A 19,136-nucleotide genomic window follows, 5' to 3' on the forward strand; every position below is an offset into this window, starting at 1 on the left:
CGTTGGTAGGGATTTCAACCTGCCATTTTTGACCATTGGCAGGGCGCCTACCAATGCCTAAATTTAGGCGCTGATTATAGAATTTCCCCCTAAGAGGCAAGTGTATTAAACCTCAGTAAATGTTGAGGTTTAATGGATGTTTTTGGTAATATGCTGCTTTGTATGTAGATGAGCATGATAGCAAACTTTTGTGAGACAGGCATACCTTCCTTGCCATGGCAACATGCAATGGTGGCTCAGCTTCATGACAAGGGAAAGGGTCAAGCATTTGATATACCACCAGAAGAGTGGCCTAGTGGCTAGAGTGGCTGCCTCAGCACCCTGTGGTTGTGTGTTCAATTTCCACTGCAGCCACTTCTGACTCTGGACAAATCATTCAAAACTTCATTTTCCCAGGTGCAAAATAAGTATCTATCTGTAAACCACACAGAAAAAGCCCCCACCCCCCCCCAACCCCTTTCTTTGGTATAATCAAAGCAGTTTATTATATACCAGGTGCTTAATCTGTCCCTAGTGGATTCACAAGCTAAGTTTCATGCCCGGGCAATGGAGGGTTAAGTAACTTGCCCAGGATCACAAGGAGCTGCAGTGGGAATTGAACCCAGTTAGTCATTAACCTTTTCCTATCGTGTGTCCCGGATGATGGGACATTCCAAAATATCATTGCCATCGTATATCCAATGGCATGGGACATACAGTACACCTTCTACCTATCATTTGTCCTATCTATTTATTACCAAGTAGTTTGGAGTCTGAGTTGGATAATGCTTCTGACTTTGATGCAGAAAATGTAGCAGGCAGTAGCGATAATTACGATTGGAACCAGCATAATGTAAAATTTATTACGATAGGAAAAGGTTAAAGGGGCTATATGTCCCAGTGACAAGTTCCCTAATGGCCTATCACTCTGTCTCAGCTCCCTCCCCTCAAATTCCATAAAGTAGCCAGTTGTGTAAATTCCGTCCCCTGGGGAGCTGCACCTCTTTATAAACAGTGGAAGGTCAGAACCCTTTAGGGACGTCTTCCAGACATGTCTTACCTCATCAAAGTTTACCCTAAAGACAGAAGGGGCAAAAATCAATCCCCATTTGCTCCTGCCCTTCTGATGTCATCTTTGAACCCCCCCCCAAAAAAAAAACCTTTGAAGAAAGAAGCTCACTGTTTTATCCTGTATGTGCAGATTGAAGTGTAAATTTACCAAGGATTTGCTAATCTAAGGAGTTAGGGGCAGAGCAGAGAGAGGTTGTCATTGGGTCCATGAGACCCATTTCAAGCTTTGGACAAGTAGAGCCAAGTTCCAGGCTAGCAATAACAAACTTACATCAAGGCATAGGGTTCTTTTTGAAAAAGATGATCCTGTTAAGCCTTTTTTTTTTTTTTTTTTTTTGCATACCTCTTCATAGATATCAACATCAGTGAGCTGCCTTGCATGTTTTAGTATCACAGATGCTCATTAATGTTTAAATAAACTTTCCATATGTAGTGAACTATGTGCAAAGGTTTGCTGCTAAATTGGTTATTGTAGAAAGCCTGAAAGGCTGAAGTGAAATATTCATGGTTTAAAAAAAAAAAAATGTTTATAGCTCTTTTATACCTTTTTGTCACATGTAGTGCTTCTGTTGCAAAATAATTTTGTGCCAAATTCTGTAATTGGCATCTAAAAAAGAGAGGTGCCTAAAATTAGTTGCATATTGCATGTCAATTACACTTGGGGGCCCATTACAGAATCGCACTTAGTGGCACCTAACTTAAAATTTAGGCACCTGTAATGTAGGCCGAGGTTTTAAAGGCCTACATTATAGGCACCTAAGTCCTTTAGAGAATCGTGCTTAGTGGTGCTTAAGTCTTTCTCCATCCCTAAGCACGCCTACTTTGGTGTTAGGCACCGATAGACACCGTGCAATAGGTGCCTATCTTTTGTAGAATCACACCTAATTTATTTATTTTTTTCAGTTATGAGCTTGTTGAAGTGCATTATTGAAGCCAATTTACTAATCAAGTTAGGCATCTAACTTTGGGCACCTATTTATTTAGGTGCCTCTTATGGAATTTCCCCCTTTGTGCTTTGTATATCAGACTCTGCGTTTCTTACTTTTTATGCAATAGTTTTATGGAAGTTAAAGAATTCCATATACCAAAACTTGAAGGTCTGAAGAATATAGAAGTCATAAATGTGAAATTATTTTGCTTGTTCTTTCCTTAAAAGGTACTTGATGGATTAGGGTTTATAGTTGGTTTCTGTAACACAGAGGTCCTAAATCATTCCTTAATTCTCGTAGTGTTAATCGTTTTAAACTTAACTTTCTATCAGTGCAAGATGTTTGCCAAAAAACATTTTCATGAATGCACATTTTTTTATCAGGCAACTTTTGTCTGAAACAATCTAACTTTGCAAATTAGACAAATGAACTCTTACACCCGGTTAAGAAAGAAATTGAAACTTGTTTACATCAGATGATAATTAAGATATAGCCCAGCTCTAAATCTTTCTTGCCTTATTAATCAAGATTTTTGGATCCTCTCCTCAGACAGAAGGTCACTTAATATTGCAATCCATGTTGAACCAAGAGAAAAGTGCAGAATAGAAGTACTAATAACAGAATAAAATAGAATATGCCTTATCATCCCCTTCGTATCATTACAAAGCATGTGAGAAAACAAAGTTCATTGCAAGACAAGACTGCAGTTTCATTCATTAACAGCTAACAATCAGAACCAATTACAACAAGAAAACCCCATCAAACCCACTCTTTTTATTGACCTGGTATCCCATTATGACTTCTTCAATTTCTTCCCCATGTCCATGGTTAATGTGGCTTGAGATCCAAGGAAACTGGGTTCAATCCCATTGCAGCTCCTTGTAACTCTGGGCAAGTCACTTATTCCACCATTGGTCCAGGTGCATAATAAGTACTTGTATATAATACGTAAACTGCTTTGATTGTAACCCAGAAAGACAGAATATCAAATTCCTCCACCTTCCCTTTCCCCTATGTTCCATTCAATTTATTCACTCAGAAAGAAACATAAGCCATCCTTGATGGCATGGAACAGTCATGTACTGCACCAACTCCAGCTCTATTTGCACCATAATTCACATACTGTATTTTTCGCTCCATAAGACACACTTTTTCCACCCCCAAAAGAGGGTGGAAATGTAGATGCGTCTCATGGAGCAATTATAACAGCCCCCCGGTACCTTTTTTTTTAAATCCGGTGGTCTAGTGCTGTAATTAGCCTGCCGCTCTCAGACTCTATCTGCCCAAAGGATGAGGCTGATCTGAGTTCAAAGCAGGCTGTATGATAGCATTGGACATCTTGGGTGTGTTTTGTTTTGTTTTTCATTCATTTCAGCAGCTCCGCGGTGGAAGGCGAGTTTGGAAGGCCGGCCAGGGTAGGAGGGAGATGGACTACGGTGTGGGCATGGCCTTTCCTGTCGCGATTCAATGAGACTTGATGTAGGAGAAGCCTGACGGGAGGAAGCTGGCGGGGGATTAGGGCAGGGTGAAGGGCCATGGTGAGCATCGCATTTTTGATGCGAAATGAACGCTTGTCTTTAGCTTGCATCTATACCTCATTCACCTGACTTGGTAGCCTGGGCACGGTTTTGAAAAGAACTAAAATGCTTGGATTGAGACTTGAGCTGGAAAAGGCAGACAGAAAGTTTGTTGGCATCCGAAGAATAAGTATTTCATGTGTGTTTTTGGTTTTTTTTTAAATTGCATCCTCCAGAGATGTTGAAGGGAGAGCAGAGCCCTAACATGTCACTCATTGACCAGACTATAAAGATGAGGTAGGAAGCTGAAGCCAGGAAAGTGGTATTAGCTTGGGCCCTTCTCAACGTCTCTATAGCTGGCATGATTCATACAGAAATGTGAGTTTCTTTATTAGTCTTCCTGCTAATGTAGTTTCTTAGATCTGTAAGTTCATCCCTTTAGGTAATTCCTATAAAGTGTAATTTCTGTGTTTTATTCTAATTTTGTAGTGGAGGGTGAAGTGAGTTGCCCAGGGTCACAAGTAATGTCAGCAGAAGAATGGAATGTGAGCTTAAAAGCCTGCCTGCCTGCCCTGTGCTCTGGCCCAGCCTGCCACCATATAGACCACCAGAGGGGGGGGGGGGGACAGGGTACAGGGCAGGGTGGTGGGACAGGTACACCATTTAGATCAGAATTTTTTTTTTCTTGGTTTTTCCCTCCTCTGCAGGTAGGTGCATCTTATGGTCAGGTACGTCTTATAGAGTGAAAAATACGGTATATTGAGTCCAATTCATCAGAAAGTAATGATTCTATATAGCATAGAATTGTAATAGGAGTACATACAGGGACATGGCATGGGAGGGCTCCCACTTACATGTGTAAATTACAGACTACTCTACTACTACTACTTATCACTTATATAGCACTGAAAGGCGTACACAGCATTGTACTTTTTAACATTTATAGACGATCCCTGCTCGGAAGAGCTTACAATCTAACTTGGACAGACAGACATGACATATAAGGTTTGGGGTGCTGAACCTAAAGTGAGATGAGTTAGGAGTCGAAAGCATTCTCAAAGAGGTGGGCTTTTAACTGGGCCTTGAACACTGCCAGAGATGGAGCCCACCGTAGGGATTCGGGCACCTTGTTCCAATCATAAGGTGCAGCAAGGCAGAAGGGGATTGGCAGTTGAAGAGAAGGGCACAGATAGGAGGGACTTACCTGCTCTAATTTATGGGCATCCCTGCTGCATTTAACCATCTGCGTATACACCAGGTCTATAGCTGGTATTAAGTGTAAGTGCTTAAAATTTAATTTAGCAAATCCTGAGATGTGTGTGTAACTTATTTTGTTAGCAAGCCGACTAACTCCAATAATTGGGTGGTAACAATTAGTTTTTGACGTTACTTGGCACCCATTAGGATGTGCATAGGCACTGCTAGGTGTGATTTTATAAACGGTGCCTAGTAGTTGACTGACAATCGCGCCGACCAGCACCTACAATGCAGGTGCTGCTAGGCGCCGTTTGTAGAATCCAGCCCTAATTGTGCTACTGATAACATGGATGTTCTTATTATCAATTACTGATGTGGGGGTGACTGCTCTGCATTATGTGGACAATGCAGAGGAATTGACAGTTTGGGGAGTTTGCTTAGATTTAGCACTTACACTGGGCAAACATATTTTGAAAACCATTCAAGGGAGGTACGCACAACTACGTACCCTATACAGATTAAAACCGATGCTAACACGCTATGATTTTAGGATGGTGATACAAGGTTTAATCTTGCCAAAATTGGATTATTGTAATTCACTTTATCTTGGATTGACACATGTAAAGAATAAGGCCTTGCAGTTGGTAATGAAATCAGCTGCTAGGCTGTTTACAAATACACCTAGAATGGCACACATTTCACCTGCCTTGAAACAACTTCACTGGCAACCAATAAGACAAAGACCTTATGATAGTCCACCAGGTCTTATATAGGTTGGCCCCAGCATGTTTTGATTCATTGTGGAAGATCTATAAACCAGGAAAGACACTAAGATCAGAGTGTGTATGTGTGTGAGAGTGTGTGAGGGGTGGGGAGGGAATGAGCCTAACGGCAATTAAGGAACTAGGAGTTTGATGTGTGACTTCAAAAACAAAAGTGTTCTGTATCGCTGGCGTACATCTGTGGAACAATCTTCCTGGATATCTGAGATTGTGCACAGATTGTGCCAACTTTAAGAAACTAAAGACACAACTGTTGATGTCTATATGAAAAATGTTGGAATAATTTCCATGCTGCTCAGGGCATGTGACCACCATATTTGCACAGATAGCGAATGTTGTTCATGTTTATATGCAGATGAATGCTGTCTATGTTTGTTGATTTTATGGAATTTTATGAATGTTTTTGGTACTGGAAACTGCCTAGAGTTTAGGCAGTATACAAATGTGTTAAATAAATATATAAAATAAATAAATATACGGTGCTTTAATGCTCAGTACCGTATCAAATGTAAGGCACAGATTCCACCTATGGTAATCTCCTGCCCATTTTCTGTCTCATTCCATCTTTATCAGTTAAGGAATTGAACACATTAAGGGTTCCTTGTACTAAGCTGCGTTAGCGTTTTTAGCGCGTGCAAAATTTTAGCATGCGCTAAACCCATGCAACGCAGCTAGAACTAACACCAGCTCAATGCTGGCATTAACGTCTAGCGCGCGGGGCAGTTTAGCGTGCACTAAGCGTGCGCTAATACTGCTGGCGCAGCTTAGTAAAAGGAGCCCTAAATTTCAAGCTGCTATATAAACTGTTAGCACTATAGTTCTTAAATGGATGCAATACTCCTGGAGTTTGAAGCCATTGTAGGATATTTCAAACTGAATGGGCTGCAACAATTTGGATTAAAGTAATGCATATTCTCTTCATATTCCTAAGGTCTGTGTTTCTTGTCTGAAGTTAGGTTATTTTAGGTGCCTCGCATTCAAGTCACCAAACACCTTGCATGTTTGAATTTTGCAGTGCAAGGAGTTTTCAGGAGTACCAGCTAAGACACACTTTTCAAATCTGTTATATGCAAAACTGCTCTTTACTGATATAAAACAAATTTCATTTTTATTTTCACTTGTATCATTTGGGCATTAGTGACCTTGCCTTCCTTCAAACACCTTTCTATGCTTTAACCGATTGAATGAAATAATTTCAGATGCTTTGGACAGTTAAACAGGATCTCATACCTTTTGAAGATCCTCTGTACTAACAAAAGTTGTTCAAGTAGACCTTGAAGAGATGAAGAACTAGAAATTTGTGTAACAAGTTCCATGAAATTTTGAAAAGAAAATTGAAAGATTCAGTTGAGGGTTACTGAATGCATGTAGACTAGGATTTTCTTAAACCTCTCCTGCTAACCAGCCCCTTAACTGTTCACAATATCCACAATAAACATGTATGGTGTCAGTTTTCATATATTAACTTTCCAATGGATCTCTCATGCATGTTGTGGATATCCCGAATACTTGACAGGCTGGCTGTGGAGTCATAAGGTCATGTTTTGGTGATACCGTGTGTGTACTGTATGTAAACCTGCTAGTTTGCTCCAGAGAGTAAAAGCTATAACTGGGCATTCACTCAGAGAATAGTTAAGGTCTGGAACACGTTGCCAGAGATTATGGTAAAAGCGTATAGCATTGCTGGTTTTAAGAAAGGTTTCGACAAATTCCTGGAGGAAAAGTCCATAGTCTGTTATTGAGAAAGACATGAGGGAAGCCTCTGCTTGCCCTGGATCGGTAGTATGGAATGTTGATACTCTTTGGGTTTTTGCTACTGGGCTTGATGGACCATTGGTCTGACCCAATAAGACTATTCTTATGTTCTTATGCTTAGTTCATTGAATGCAAGCTGTTTGCTATATTGAACTTACTACATGTGTTTTTTTCACTTTTTTATATTAGCCCTATAGAATCCTGTCAGCATTTCTACAAAGACTTCACACTGCAGATAGACATGGCTTTCAACATCTTCTTCTTGCTCTACTTTGGCCTCCGTGTAAGTATTTTGCACATTGGTGTTATGTGCATGTAAGCTAATGTGCCTGTTTTATAAGCTTCAAAATACCATTCCATATAATTCAGGTTCTCTACAATAGTAAAAACATGTCAATGACAACAGTATAATAAATGTTGCATATAATATAGGCTTCCAGAAGTATCCCCTGTAGTGCAAAAATGCTTCCACACAAATATACACCATCTCAGAGGTAGAGGTAAATGTGTGTGTGTTTGTGCGCGCGCGCACACACACATTATAACACCACCTATATAGAAGTTGCATTAAAAGAAGGGCTGTCTTTCAGAGCATGTAAATTTGAAGGGAGTGTAAATATTGCCAGTTTGGAGAACACAACTTCAGAGAGATAACATTGGCTTTTGCACATTTAACTCTTTAGGAATGCAGGGTTCTGGGGTGAGATCTGTCTTCTCTGTTTAGATACTAAGCTCTTTGGAGCAAGGACTGTCTTCTTTGTGACTCTGTACAGCACTGCGTACATCTGGTAGCGCTATAGAAATAATTACTAGTAGTAGATTTGATATATGTTTTTTATGGGTGCAACCAAAACGGTTTACATATACAATTTGCAGGTACTTTCTCTGTCCCTAGTGGGTTCAATATCTAAGTTTGTACCTATATAGCTGAGCTCAAACATACAAGTCTATTTTTAGCTAGCATGGTCAATGATTTAAGTTAAGTACCAGCACTTAATACATACAGTACATCCAACACCACTATTCAGATGATTAGCAGTCTCAGTGTGTGGATGAGGTGATGCTGCAGGAGGAGGGCTGTAGATTTGTTAGGAACTGGGCAGCATTCTGTGGAAAGGGGAGCCTTTTCCGCAAAGATAGGCTCCAGGCTGCTGGCATCAGAATTTAAAAAGGAGATAGAGGAGCTGTTAACTAGAAACTGGGAACTGCAATAGAGACCATAGTAAACCAGGTGTTCTTAAATACAGAGCAGGCTTTTAAAGATTGCAAACTATCCATGTCAACTGCTGAGCAAAGCAGTAAATAGGAATGACAAACATACTGTCTTTCCTGAAAATAAGACAGGATCTTATATTAATCTGTGTTCAAAAAAATGCACTAGGGCTTATTTTCGGGGAAACACGGTATCTACCCTTGACACTTGCCATGTTATGCCTATCCCTCCCCCCCCTTTGTGCACCGGAATACCACCAACTGCCTTGCATACCTCCAAAGCCTCAAAACTGGTGGCAGTGCTCTGAATTGGCTGCTTTGCGGCTTTCCCTCCGGGCCTTCCCTTTGCTGCATCAGTGAAGTGGCAGAAGGTAGGCCCTATCTGCTCCTTCCCCCCCCCCTGCCATTCGCATGCCCCTTCCCTTCCCCGTACCTCTTTAATGTTCCTGGCTCAAGCAGCAACACCAGTCTTCTGCTCGCAACAGTTTTGGCTCTCCCTTTGATGTCACTTCCTAGGCGCGGGTCCAGGAAGTGATGTCAGAGAAAGAGCTGACACTGGCATGAACAGCAGGTTGAGGTTGCTGCTCACACTGGGAATGTTAAAGAGGTATGGGGGAAGGGATGCGCATGCGCAGTAGGGGGTGGGGCAGGGAAGGAGTGGGGGAAGCAGAGAGGAGGATGGGTGCTGGCGCCCCCACCAGGACAGTGACTAGGGCAGACCATTCCCCGTCCCCCTTACTAAGCCATTGACTTTCATACAAGTATACAGTATATAATACCTCCATGCGCACCACAAATATGATATAGTAGCCTCTCCAAAAGAGTCACATTCACCCATATAAAGAACAAACAACCAGTAACAATGAAAATAATAGGAATTGGAGATAAAGATCTCAGTTATGCTTTATGGATCATAAAAAATCTCCACTTCCAATAATATCATTATAAATTGTGGCTGACTTTTAGGAAAAGGTACAAATTATATCATATGCTTCACACAATAGCAAACCCAGTGATCACAGAGACATAGTTGTATTCCAAATGTATCTAGCAGTCCAGCAAAGAACATCTTCTACAAACAAGCCCACAATCTGTTCCATCGAACATCAATATGTACACTGGAACCACACTTCTAATTTGATGGGGATTCCCCGTTTAACTTGATAGCTGTGTCAAAGATACACAGATCACTTTACACTTCACTCGATGCTTCAAACATGGCGACAGAGCTCACCCATGCCCAGAGTTATATCAATTTCTGAATGATACAGATTCCACCTACTTGTAGATTCTTCACCAATTGGCTGTTTTTTTTTTAAAAAAAAAAAAACAAAAAAAAACCCACCGACAATTCTATTCATGAATTCAAACCCTTATGCTATAGAGTCCATTTCAAAAATCCAACTTTATTCTCTCTGTCTCAAGAACTGACGCCAATTGCCTCCTCTCTTAAATCATACACATTGTTCCAACACCTTAACATCTTAAGGATGCAAATACATGCCCCAAATTTAAACAATGATTCACCAGAGGTTCCTCCAGCTTCTAGCTATTTAAACATGAACGATCCTCCATAAGCCGGATCTTAATGGAACGGGAGGTCTGACCCACATATAGCAATGGGCAGGGGCACCAAATCAAATATATGACTCCACTAGAAGAACAATCTGTATGAAACCCTGTGTGTAACCGGATGTTCAAAATTATAGGACTTAATCATGAAGGGGCATATCATACACTGACCACATTTATGATGGCCCCCACTCACCATGTCCTCTGCAACCCTATCTCCTTGCAATATTTTGCGACGTCTATAGGCCATCATCAATTTAACATCCTCAAAACAGGGATGCACCTTCAACATTGTAAAGTAAGAACATATGGCACGTTGAATATGCTCTGACATAATCATATAGGTGGACATAAATAATCACATCACATTCCTCTCTTTCTTTTCTCTATACTGGAGTAATGTTTTTCTAGGATTATAAAGTACATGAAATAATAGATGGTGGATAGCCTTGTTCTGCAAATCTACTAAATAACTCCTGTGATTTTGCTTTATACTGTTCTATAGATACACATATCCTCTGGTACCATAGAAATTGTGCATAGGGTATGTTCACCTTCAACGAATGAGGATGAATGCTCTGAAAAGATAACAATGAATTTCTGTCGCTTTTGAGAATACAGTTGTATTAAAATGATTTCCCTCAGTCTCCACAGCAATAATCCAAAAACGTGATCTTCCTCAAATGATATTGAGCTTCAAATTGTATGTTAGGTTGACAAGAATTAATGAACCCTTCAAATTGATGAAGTATCTCCTCAGATCCCTTCCATAGACAACAAATACCATCTGTGAAGCAAACCGAGCAAATGACACTCTGAAAAATAAATCCCAGATGTACGAGTATATCTACCCCTCCTCAAAAGCAGACATAAGTAAATTTGCTACTGTTGGGGTAAATAATGCCCCTATCACTACTCCTGAGCATTGCTGGTAAAACTGCTTGTTGAAAAAAATAGTTCTAGCTCAGAGCGATATGGCTTAATGCCACAGAAATTCCATAGGTATTAAGTGAAGATGAGAACGCAGACCCAAGCAATCTTTCAAAATCAGAATAGCTTCTTGTTGTGGGATTGAGGTATATAATGCCAAAACATCCATGGTGACAAGAAAAGTAATATCTCCAATTGCCAATTCCCATTGATGGATGAGTTGAGTTGTAAAAAAAAATGAGTTGTTATCTTTTAACAAAGGTTTAACGTTCAGCAAGCATGGTTGCAAATAGCAGTCAATAAACTTAGAAGATCTTTCCAACAATGAATCCTGAGCTGAACTATTGAGCAACTAGGCGGGCTTCCCAGATTTTTATGAATTTTCAGAAGCAAGTAAAACACCAGTATTTTGTAAAACTGATTTGATGCTGGCAGAAAAACTGAGCCAACAGACAGTGGCATCAACCACATGTGTAGTAAAGTTTGATCCAAAATCACAGCAATTGAGCAAGATTCTACACAAACATTGGTCCCTGGTTAAAATACTTCCTCCTTTTAAAAATCATGCATTAAGATTAGCTTATAGAAGAGGCACTAATTTGAAAGAAGAACTGAGTCCAGCAGTATTACGTGACAGTAACACAGAGAGCATTATTTCACCGATGCATACTGCCTGTGGACACTGTAAGAATTGTGCCATTATGACCATAACATCTGAATTCATAAATCCATTGAACCTCGGCTTCTCCTGCTTCTGCCCTGATTTTTTTTCACCCTTATCTCTCCTTCACTGTCTTTATCTGTTGCATGTTGAACAAACTCCTCACTTCCACTAGAACCACCCAAGGACATATAAGAACATAAGAGTTGCCTCCGCTGAGGCAGACCAGAGGTCCATCTTGCCCAGCGGTCCGCACCCACGGCGGCCCATCAGGCCTATTGCCTGAACAGTGGTCCCTGACTAATTTTATGACCTACCTCTAATCCTGTCCCTATAATCTACCTCTACTCTTATCTGAAAATTAGTCTGTTTTTTCTTCTTAATAGCAACATCACTTTGTTCACTCTCATTCCTCATCCACATATCCCATACTGATTGATGAAGAATCTACAAGTAGGTGGAGTCTGTATCATTCAGAAAGTGATATAACTCTGGGTGCATGGGTGAGCTCTGTTGCCATGCTTGCCATATCCCTCTTGTTTTTGTAGTTTTCAAAAATTTGAAGAATCTGTCCCTCTCCACTTTCTCTATGCCCTTCATGATCTTGTAGGTCTCTATCATGTCCCCTCTAAGTCTCCACTTTTCTAGGGAAAAGAGCCCCAGTTTCTCTAATCTTTCAGCATATGAAAGGTTTTCCATACCCTTTATCAATCGTGCGCTCTTTTCTAAACCCTCTCGAATATCGCCATATCCTTCTTAAGGTATGGCGACCAATATCTGCTTCTGGAACACCCTCAAAATAGCCAATTTCAACTTGAGTGCTAACAGAGCATTTTCAGTGGCACTGTCTGGTTAATTGCTGCTGAAAATGAACAATTGGCTCCAAACAGGCGATTTAAACGGCAAGGAGTCATTTAAATTGCTTTGAATAGCAGGCTCAGCAATTTTTCTTTATTATTTTTCATTTTTTCTTTATTAGATTCGTGATGTACCCCCTTTGTGTGGTACAATCACAGTGATCTACATATTACATACAGGTACACTCATGTGTTTATATCTATGAATTGTTTTTTTAATCTGCTGTTTGTGTTCTTGGAAATAAAAACCTCTTGTATGCTATTGGATTTCTAAATGATAAAGATATTTTTTGTTAATCTTTATGGAACTTTTTATGGATTTTTTTATATGAGCAGAAACTCTCAGCCAAGGGCTTCAGATTTCTAGGTGTGTAATGATTGCAAACATCAATGGTTTTATGAAGATGCAACACTTAATTTTCAACTGTCAAGCATGATAAATAATATAAGTACACCTTTCTCAGATATTGATTATTTGACAGATAATGGCACTTTCTTGGTAACTAGACTAAAATTTTGAAATAAGCTGCCATTGGTTTCTCTGAAGGAAGCAGAACCTGCTGTTTTTGCTAAGCTTTAAAGTTTGTTTGGTTTTAAGGTAAGGACAGGGCTGGATTAAAGAGTAGGCCCAGTAGTGCCTCAGGCTCAAAAACGTCAGGGGGGGGGGCAGTGGTATGGTGCTATGACCAGGGCCAGCGTTAGGGGAGGGCAAACAGCTCCAGGGGCTCCACGGTCCGGGCATCTCTTCCCCTCTTCGGACCAACTCCCTCTCTTCCTCTCACCTTCATGGCGCTTTTCCAAACCAAGCTGGTTTCTCTCAGAGAGGCCCTGACGCAGCAGCCATTCTTATTAGTTGCACATAGCTGCCCTGAAGCTTCTCCTCTGATGTGATCCGATAGAAACAGGAAGTTGCATCAGAGGGGAAGCTTGGGGGCATCTGCGGGAAACTAGTGAGAACAGAAGCCAGCCAGATCGGGCCGGCGTGGGAGCCCTGCTCCGCCCCCCCCGATCCAGCCGGAGGACATATTACATTTAAAAACGACCCAGCGCACTACTTCACAGAAGCCAGCCAGATCGGGCCGGCGTGGGAGCCCTGCTCCGCCCCCCCGATCCAGCCGGAGGACATATTACATTTAAAAACGACCCAGCGCACTACTTCACAGAAGCCAGCCAGATCGGGCCGGCGTGGGAGCCCTGCTCCGCCCCCCCGATCCAGCCGGAGGACATATTACATTTAAAAACGACCCAGCACACTACTTCACAGAAGCCAGCCAGATCGGGCCGGCGTGGGAGCCCTGCTCCGCCCCCCCGATCCAGCCGGAGGACATATTACATTTAAAAACGACCCAGCGCACTACTTCACAGAAGCCAGCCAGATCGGGCCGGCGTGGGAGCCCTGCTCCGCCCCCCCCGATCCAGCCGGAGGACATATTACATTTAAAAACGACCCAGCGCACTACTTCACAGAAGCCAGCCAGATCGGGCCGGCGTGGGAGCCCTGCTCCGCCCCCCCCGATCCAGCCAGAGGACATATTACATTTAAAAACGACCCAGCGCACTACTTCACAGAAGCCAGCCAGATCGGGCCGGCGTGGGAGCCCTGCTCCACCCCCCCGATCCAGCCGGAGGACATATTACATTTAAAAACGACCCAGCGCCAACGGCGCGCCGCCGTTCGGCGTGCCGACGAAGGCGCACGACAAAGGCGCCTGCGCCTTAGTGAGCGCCTTCGTGGAGCACCTGAAAGGAGCACTTGCGGACCTTGGAACCGGGAACACCTACGCCCCAAAGAACACCCCACAGAACCTCCTGCCGACTTCCAACATAAGGTAAGGAGCGTGAGTTCCCCGCTCCTCCCCCTCCTCCCAGCACGAAAAAACCAGCCACTCCCGATCCAGCCGGGACTCAAAGGGAGAACCATTCCTTCTACCTAACACTCCGAACCAAACATCAAAAATGAAGCTCTCCCTGCATACACACACACTAGCCACCCTTTTGATAATCCTCCTCATTTCTAGTTGGAAAGCAGCAGCAAACAACTTACCCACCACAACCACATCCTCCAGTACAACCAACTTCCAACTTCCCAACAGAAGAATACTCACATCAAGAAACTCGAACCACCACGCCAGCACTCAACACTCCATCACTGTTACCTGGAGAAGAAGATCAACACTTCCGAAAACAAAATCTCATCCATCTCCCACAACACTCATATACCCGGAAATAACTCACATTCCCCAGACTGACACGACCTCCCTTACATGTGCCTATGTTAACATCAGAGCACTAGGACCCAAAACAGAAAACATAAAAAATTGGATAAAAACATAAAAACTTGACTGCCTATTCCTCACTGAAACCTGGTTAACCTCAGACACAGACCCTAGAATAAAAGAAGTATGCCCGCCGGGATACAAAATAACAGTAACCTGCAGAGAAAAAAAAAGAGGAGGAGGACTAGCAATAATAATCAAGAACTCCCTAACTCTAAACATACTTGAAAAAACATCCACTCCGCAAATGGATTTCCTAGCGTGTCATCTCACAAACCCAACACTAAAAAACTCACTAAACTGCTTGCTCTGCTACATAACACCAGGAAACTGGACCACAGTGAGACCTGAATTTGAAAACTTCATCTACCAAAACTCATTAACAGCAGAATATAACCTCATCCTAGGAGACCTAAACCTGCACCTAGAAGACACAACCTCCACACCAGCAAATAACTGTCTATCCTTCCTCAATGCCTTATCCTTCCAGATCCTAAACCCACAAACCACCCATGAAAAAGGTCATCAACTGGACATTGCTGCATTCATGACTCACCAACCATCCAATCCAGCAATCCAAACTCCTAACGGAACATGGTCCCCATCCCTATGGTCAGACCACTACACATACAACTTCAACATCAACTGGACCAAGACCAAACACACACCTCAATCTAAAAAAAACCACATATACCACACGCAAACATATCGACCCAACCATTTTTTGGTCAAATGTAGACGAAACTATCCAAGACTGCGACCCAAAAAACTTCATCTCCCACTGGAAAAATGTGTCCACCAACATCCTTGATGATCTGGCCCCCCTACAAACCAAAACCAGAACCAGCAGGAAATCAGACCAATGGTTTGATAATGAATTGCTCCAACTCAAAAGACAGTGTAGAAGATTAGAAAGAAAATGGAGAAAAAAGAACCAAGATCAAACAAAAACCGACTGGAAAAAAATCAACAAACAATACAAAAATCTACTAAGGGATAAGAGGAAAAGCTACTATACTAATCTCATAGGCACAGAAACCCAAGATTCCAAAAAAATATTCCAAATCCTGAAAGAATTAACAGACACCAAACCATACACAACCACCACGAACACCCCTCCACCATCACCCACCCTCTTAGCAGAACACTTCAAGAACAAAATTACCAACACCAGAGCCACTCTCATCCTTAACCCATCCCATCAAAACACAATCACAATCCACCCTTCAGGAAAAGAGGCAACTGCAGCAGACAGAATTTGGACTCAATTCCCCAACATACAATGGTCAGAACTCAACAAATTCTACAAAAAATACAGTCATGCCTCCTGTGACCTCAACCATTGCCCCTCATATCTCCTTACCACCTCTAGTGTAAAATTCCGCACCATAATTCTACAATGGATTCAATTCACGCTCACAGAAGGCACATTCCCTGCTGACCTCAGCGAAATCGTCATCACCCCAATCCAAAAAGACCCAAAAGCACCACAAAACCACCCATCTAACTTTAGACCTATAGCCTCAATTCCGCTATATGTCAAAATTATAGAAGGCCTAGTAGCCAAACTCCTCACCAATTACATAGATGACCACAACCTACTCCACCCCATGCAATCAGGCTTCAGAACAAACTTCAGTACAGAGACACTACTAGGCTCCCTTATGGATACCGTCAGACAACACCTTAGTACAGGGAAAAAAATGCTTCTCATACAACTGGACCTAACTGCGGCATTCGACTTAGTGGATCACAACATCCTTCTATAGATCTTAGACGCAATAGGCATCTCAGATAAAGTATACTCTTGGTTTGAAGGATTCCTAAAACTCAGAACCTACAGTGTAAAATCAAACAAAGAAAAGTCAGAATCCTGGTCAAACCCCTGCGGCGTACCACAAGGATCTCCACTATCCCCTACCCTCTTCAATCTCTACACTGCTTCTCTAGGAACGCATCTGGACAATCTGGGCATAACCACCTATAGTTATGCTGATGACATCACCATCCTCATCCCATACGATCATTCTAAACCTACCATGACAGACAAACTTCACCAAACACTTGAAACAGTCACAACCTGGATGAAAAATCACAAACTTAAACTCAACCAAGACAAAACCAAATTCATCCTTCTCGAAAATGACAAGGTCCAAACCACAACCAACTTAGAAATAAACGCAATCAAATATCCCATCCAAACCACCATAAAACTACTTGGCATGACCATAGACAGATGCTGCACTATGCAACGCAAATAAATAAAACAATTCAGAAATCATTCGCAGTCATGAGAAATCTGAGACAAGTCCGAAAATTCTTTGAAAGAACACAATTCCAACTTATAGTACAATCCCTAATACTAGGTATATTGGACTACTGCAACATCCTCTTCCTTCCTTGCCCTGTAACTACGATTAGACAACTCCAAACAATCCAAAATACAGCTTTGAGACTCATCTACTCATTGAGAAAACATGACCACATCACTGAAGCCTTCATCAACTCACATTGGCTTCCAATCCAAGAAAGAATCCAATTCAAATTCTACTGCATATTATTTAAAACCCTACACGGAGACAGCCCATCATACTTGAACAATCGCCTCATCCAAGCACCCACTACCAGACACAGAAAAATGCACTCCCCATTCATACCCCCCCAATCAAGGAAGTAAAAAGAATAAAACTACACGACGGCCTCCTAGCCACTCAAGCCGCAAGGCTGGACAACCAGATCTCCAACCTTCTGATGACCACCCCAGACTATAGGACGTTCAGAAAAGAAATAAAAACCACACTTTTCAAGAAATTCCTGAAGCAGCAATAACATCACGACCTCTTAGTAACTCTAAAACTGACATTTGATCTACCCATTACTGCACTAATAATAACAAAGAACCTCCACTATGACCACCTATTAATTCTTTTACAAACCACCTCACCCTCAACAACCCGTTAATGTTTATAAGATCTACAACTTACCTCTCTAGCTAATCATTGTAACTCTGTTTTTTTTAAATTAACCTTTTGTAATCCGCCTTGAACCGCAAGGTAATGGCGGAATAGAAATCCCTAATGTAATGTAATGTAATGTAACAGCTGCCACGTCAGGGCTCCTCTGAGAGTGAAAACATTGATTTTGAAAAGGATCCACAAAGATGAGGGAAGAGCTTGAGTGGTGCTTTAGGTTTATCGTGTGGAGCAAGAGGGGCCATTTGCTGGATAGAAGTGGGGCGGGGTGAGAGAGGGGAGCAGATGCTGAAAGGAAGTAGGGAGGAGAGAGAGGAGAGCAGATGCTGAATGGGAGAGAGAGAGGGGAGCAGATGCTGAATGGAATTTGGGGGGAGTGAGAAAGGGGAGCAGACCCTGGATGGAAGTGGAGGGGGGATAGAGAGGAGCAGACCCTGGATGGAAGTGGGGGGGGGGAGAGGGGAGCAGAAGCTGAATAAAAGTGGAGAGGAGAGACACTGAATGGAAGTGGTGAAGAGAGAAAAAAAAGGCACATGCTAGATTTGGGGAAGAGGATAGAGTTAGATACTGGAAAGGGTGAGGGACTGAGGTTGCAAGCTGTAGGTAGACACAATGAAGAGGGAACTTGAGGACTGGATAGTAAGAAATAATTTAATCTAGACAGAGGCAGAAAATAAATTGAGAAGGATGACCAGGGAAGAAATTGAAGGGGAAGGGAGAGGAGAGAAAGATGCCAGAGCATGGGGGAAGGGGAGGAGACAGATACTAGATTGGGAGGTAGAAAGGAGGAGAAAGAGATGCTAAAATTCTCTGGGGGGGAGGGAGCGAGGGAGAAATGGAAGAGAAGAAGACAGATGTCACACCATGGGGGGAGCGGAGGGAAGAAGATAGGTGCCAGACCAATGGGGGAAGGGGGAGAGAGAGATGGAAGGGAGAGGCAGATAGTTTCTGGAAAAGATTTTGGACATATTTTTCAAGAATAGAAATTTTGCCACTGCTGACTTTGAGCGACTAGCGCCCTACATGTAAATTGGACTTAGACATTTCTTTTGATTATGTCCCTCCACGCTTTAGCAATATGAATTTTTCATTATCAGCTTATATTTGTTTTGCAATGTTTTATGACATGTAAAAGAATATAGTTTACCATTTTTACTTTTTACGGTTATCATTCTCAACATAATTAATTTAACAGTATTTAATTACAACAAATCACTTTGATAATGAGTCTGCTTAAAGATATTTTACTAATGATAAATGGCATTTAGGATAGTTAATAGAAATTTTGTAAAACGTATGGACTAAGCTTTGATTTGGGGAATTCTTTTAGGCAATGCTGAGCCATGCTATGCACCTTTGAGCATTTTAATAGGATACCTAGGTGTTATATGCAAAATAAGTTGGTATTAGGGATCTCAGTAGGTAT

At 41.9% G+C, this 19,136-nt stretch overlaps 1 protein-coding gene across 4 annotated transcripts in view; it reads left to right on the forward strand.

The window, feature by feature from the left end:
* The window catches only part of KCNMA1 (potassium calcium-activated channel subfamily M alpha 1), a 1,372,671-nt gene that overhangs the window by 699,076 nt on the left and 654,459 nt on the right, over positions 1–19,136 (forward strand). For all 4 annotated transcript variants that reach the window (XM_033940852.1, XM_033940853.1, XM_033940854.1 and 1 more), the window contains exon 4: positions 7,420–7,513. In XM_033940852.1, coding sequence (XP_033796743.1) covers positions 7,420–7,513 — 94 coding nt within the window. The remainder of the gene's footprint in view (positions 1–7,419; positions 7,514–19,136) is intronic.

This window comes from Geotrypetes seraphini, chromosome 4 (assembly GCF_902459505.1).
Source record: "Geotrypetes seraphini chromosome 4, aGeoSer1.1, whole genome shotgun sequence".
Classification (NCBI taxonomy): domain Eukaryota; kingdom Metazoa; phylum Chordata; class Amphibia; order Gymnophiona; family Dermophiidae; genus Geotrypetes; species Geotrypetes seraphini.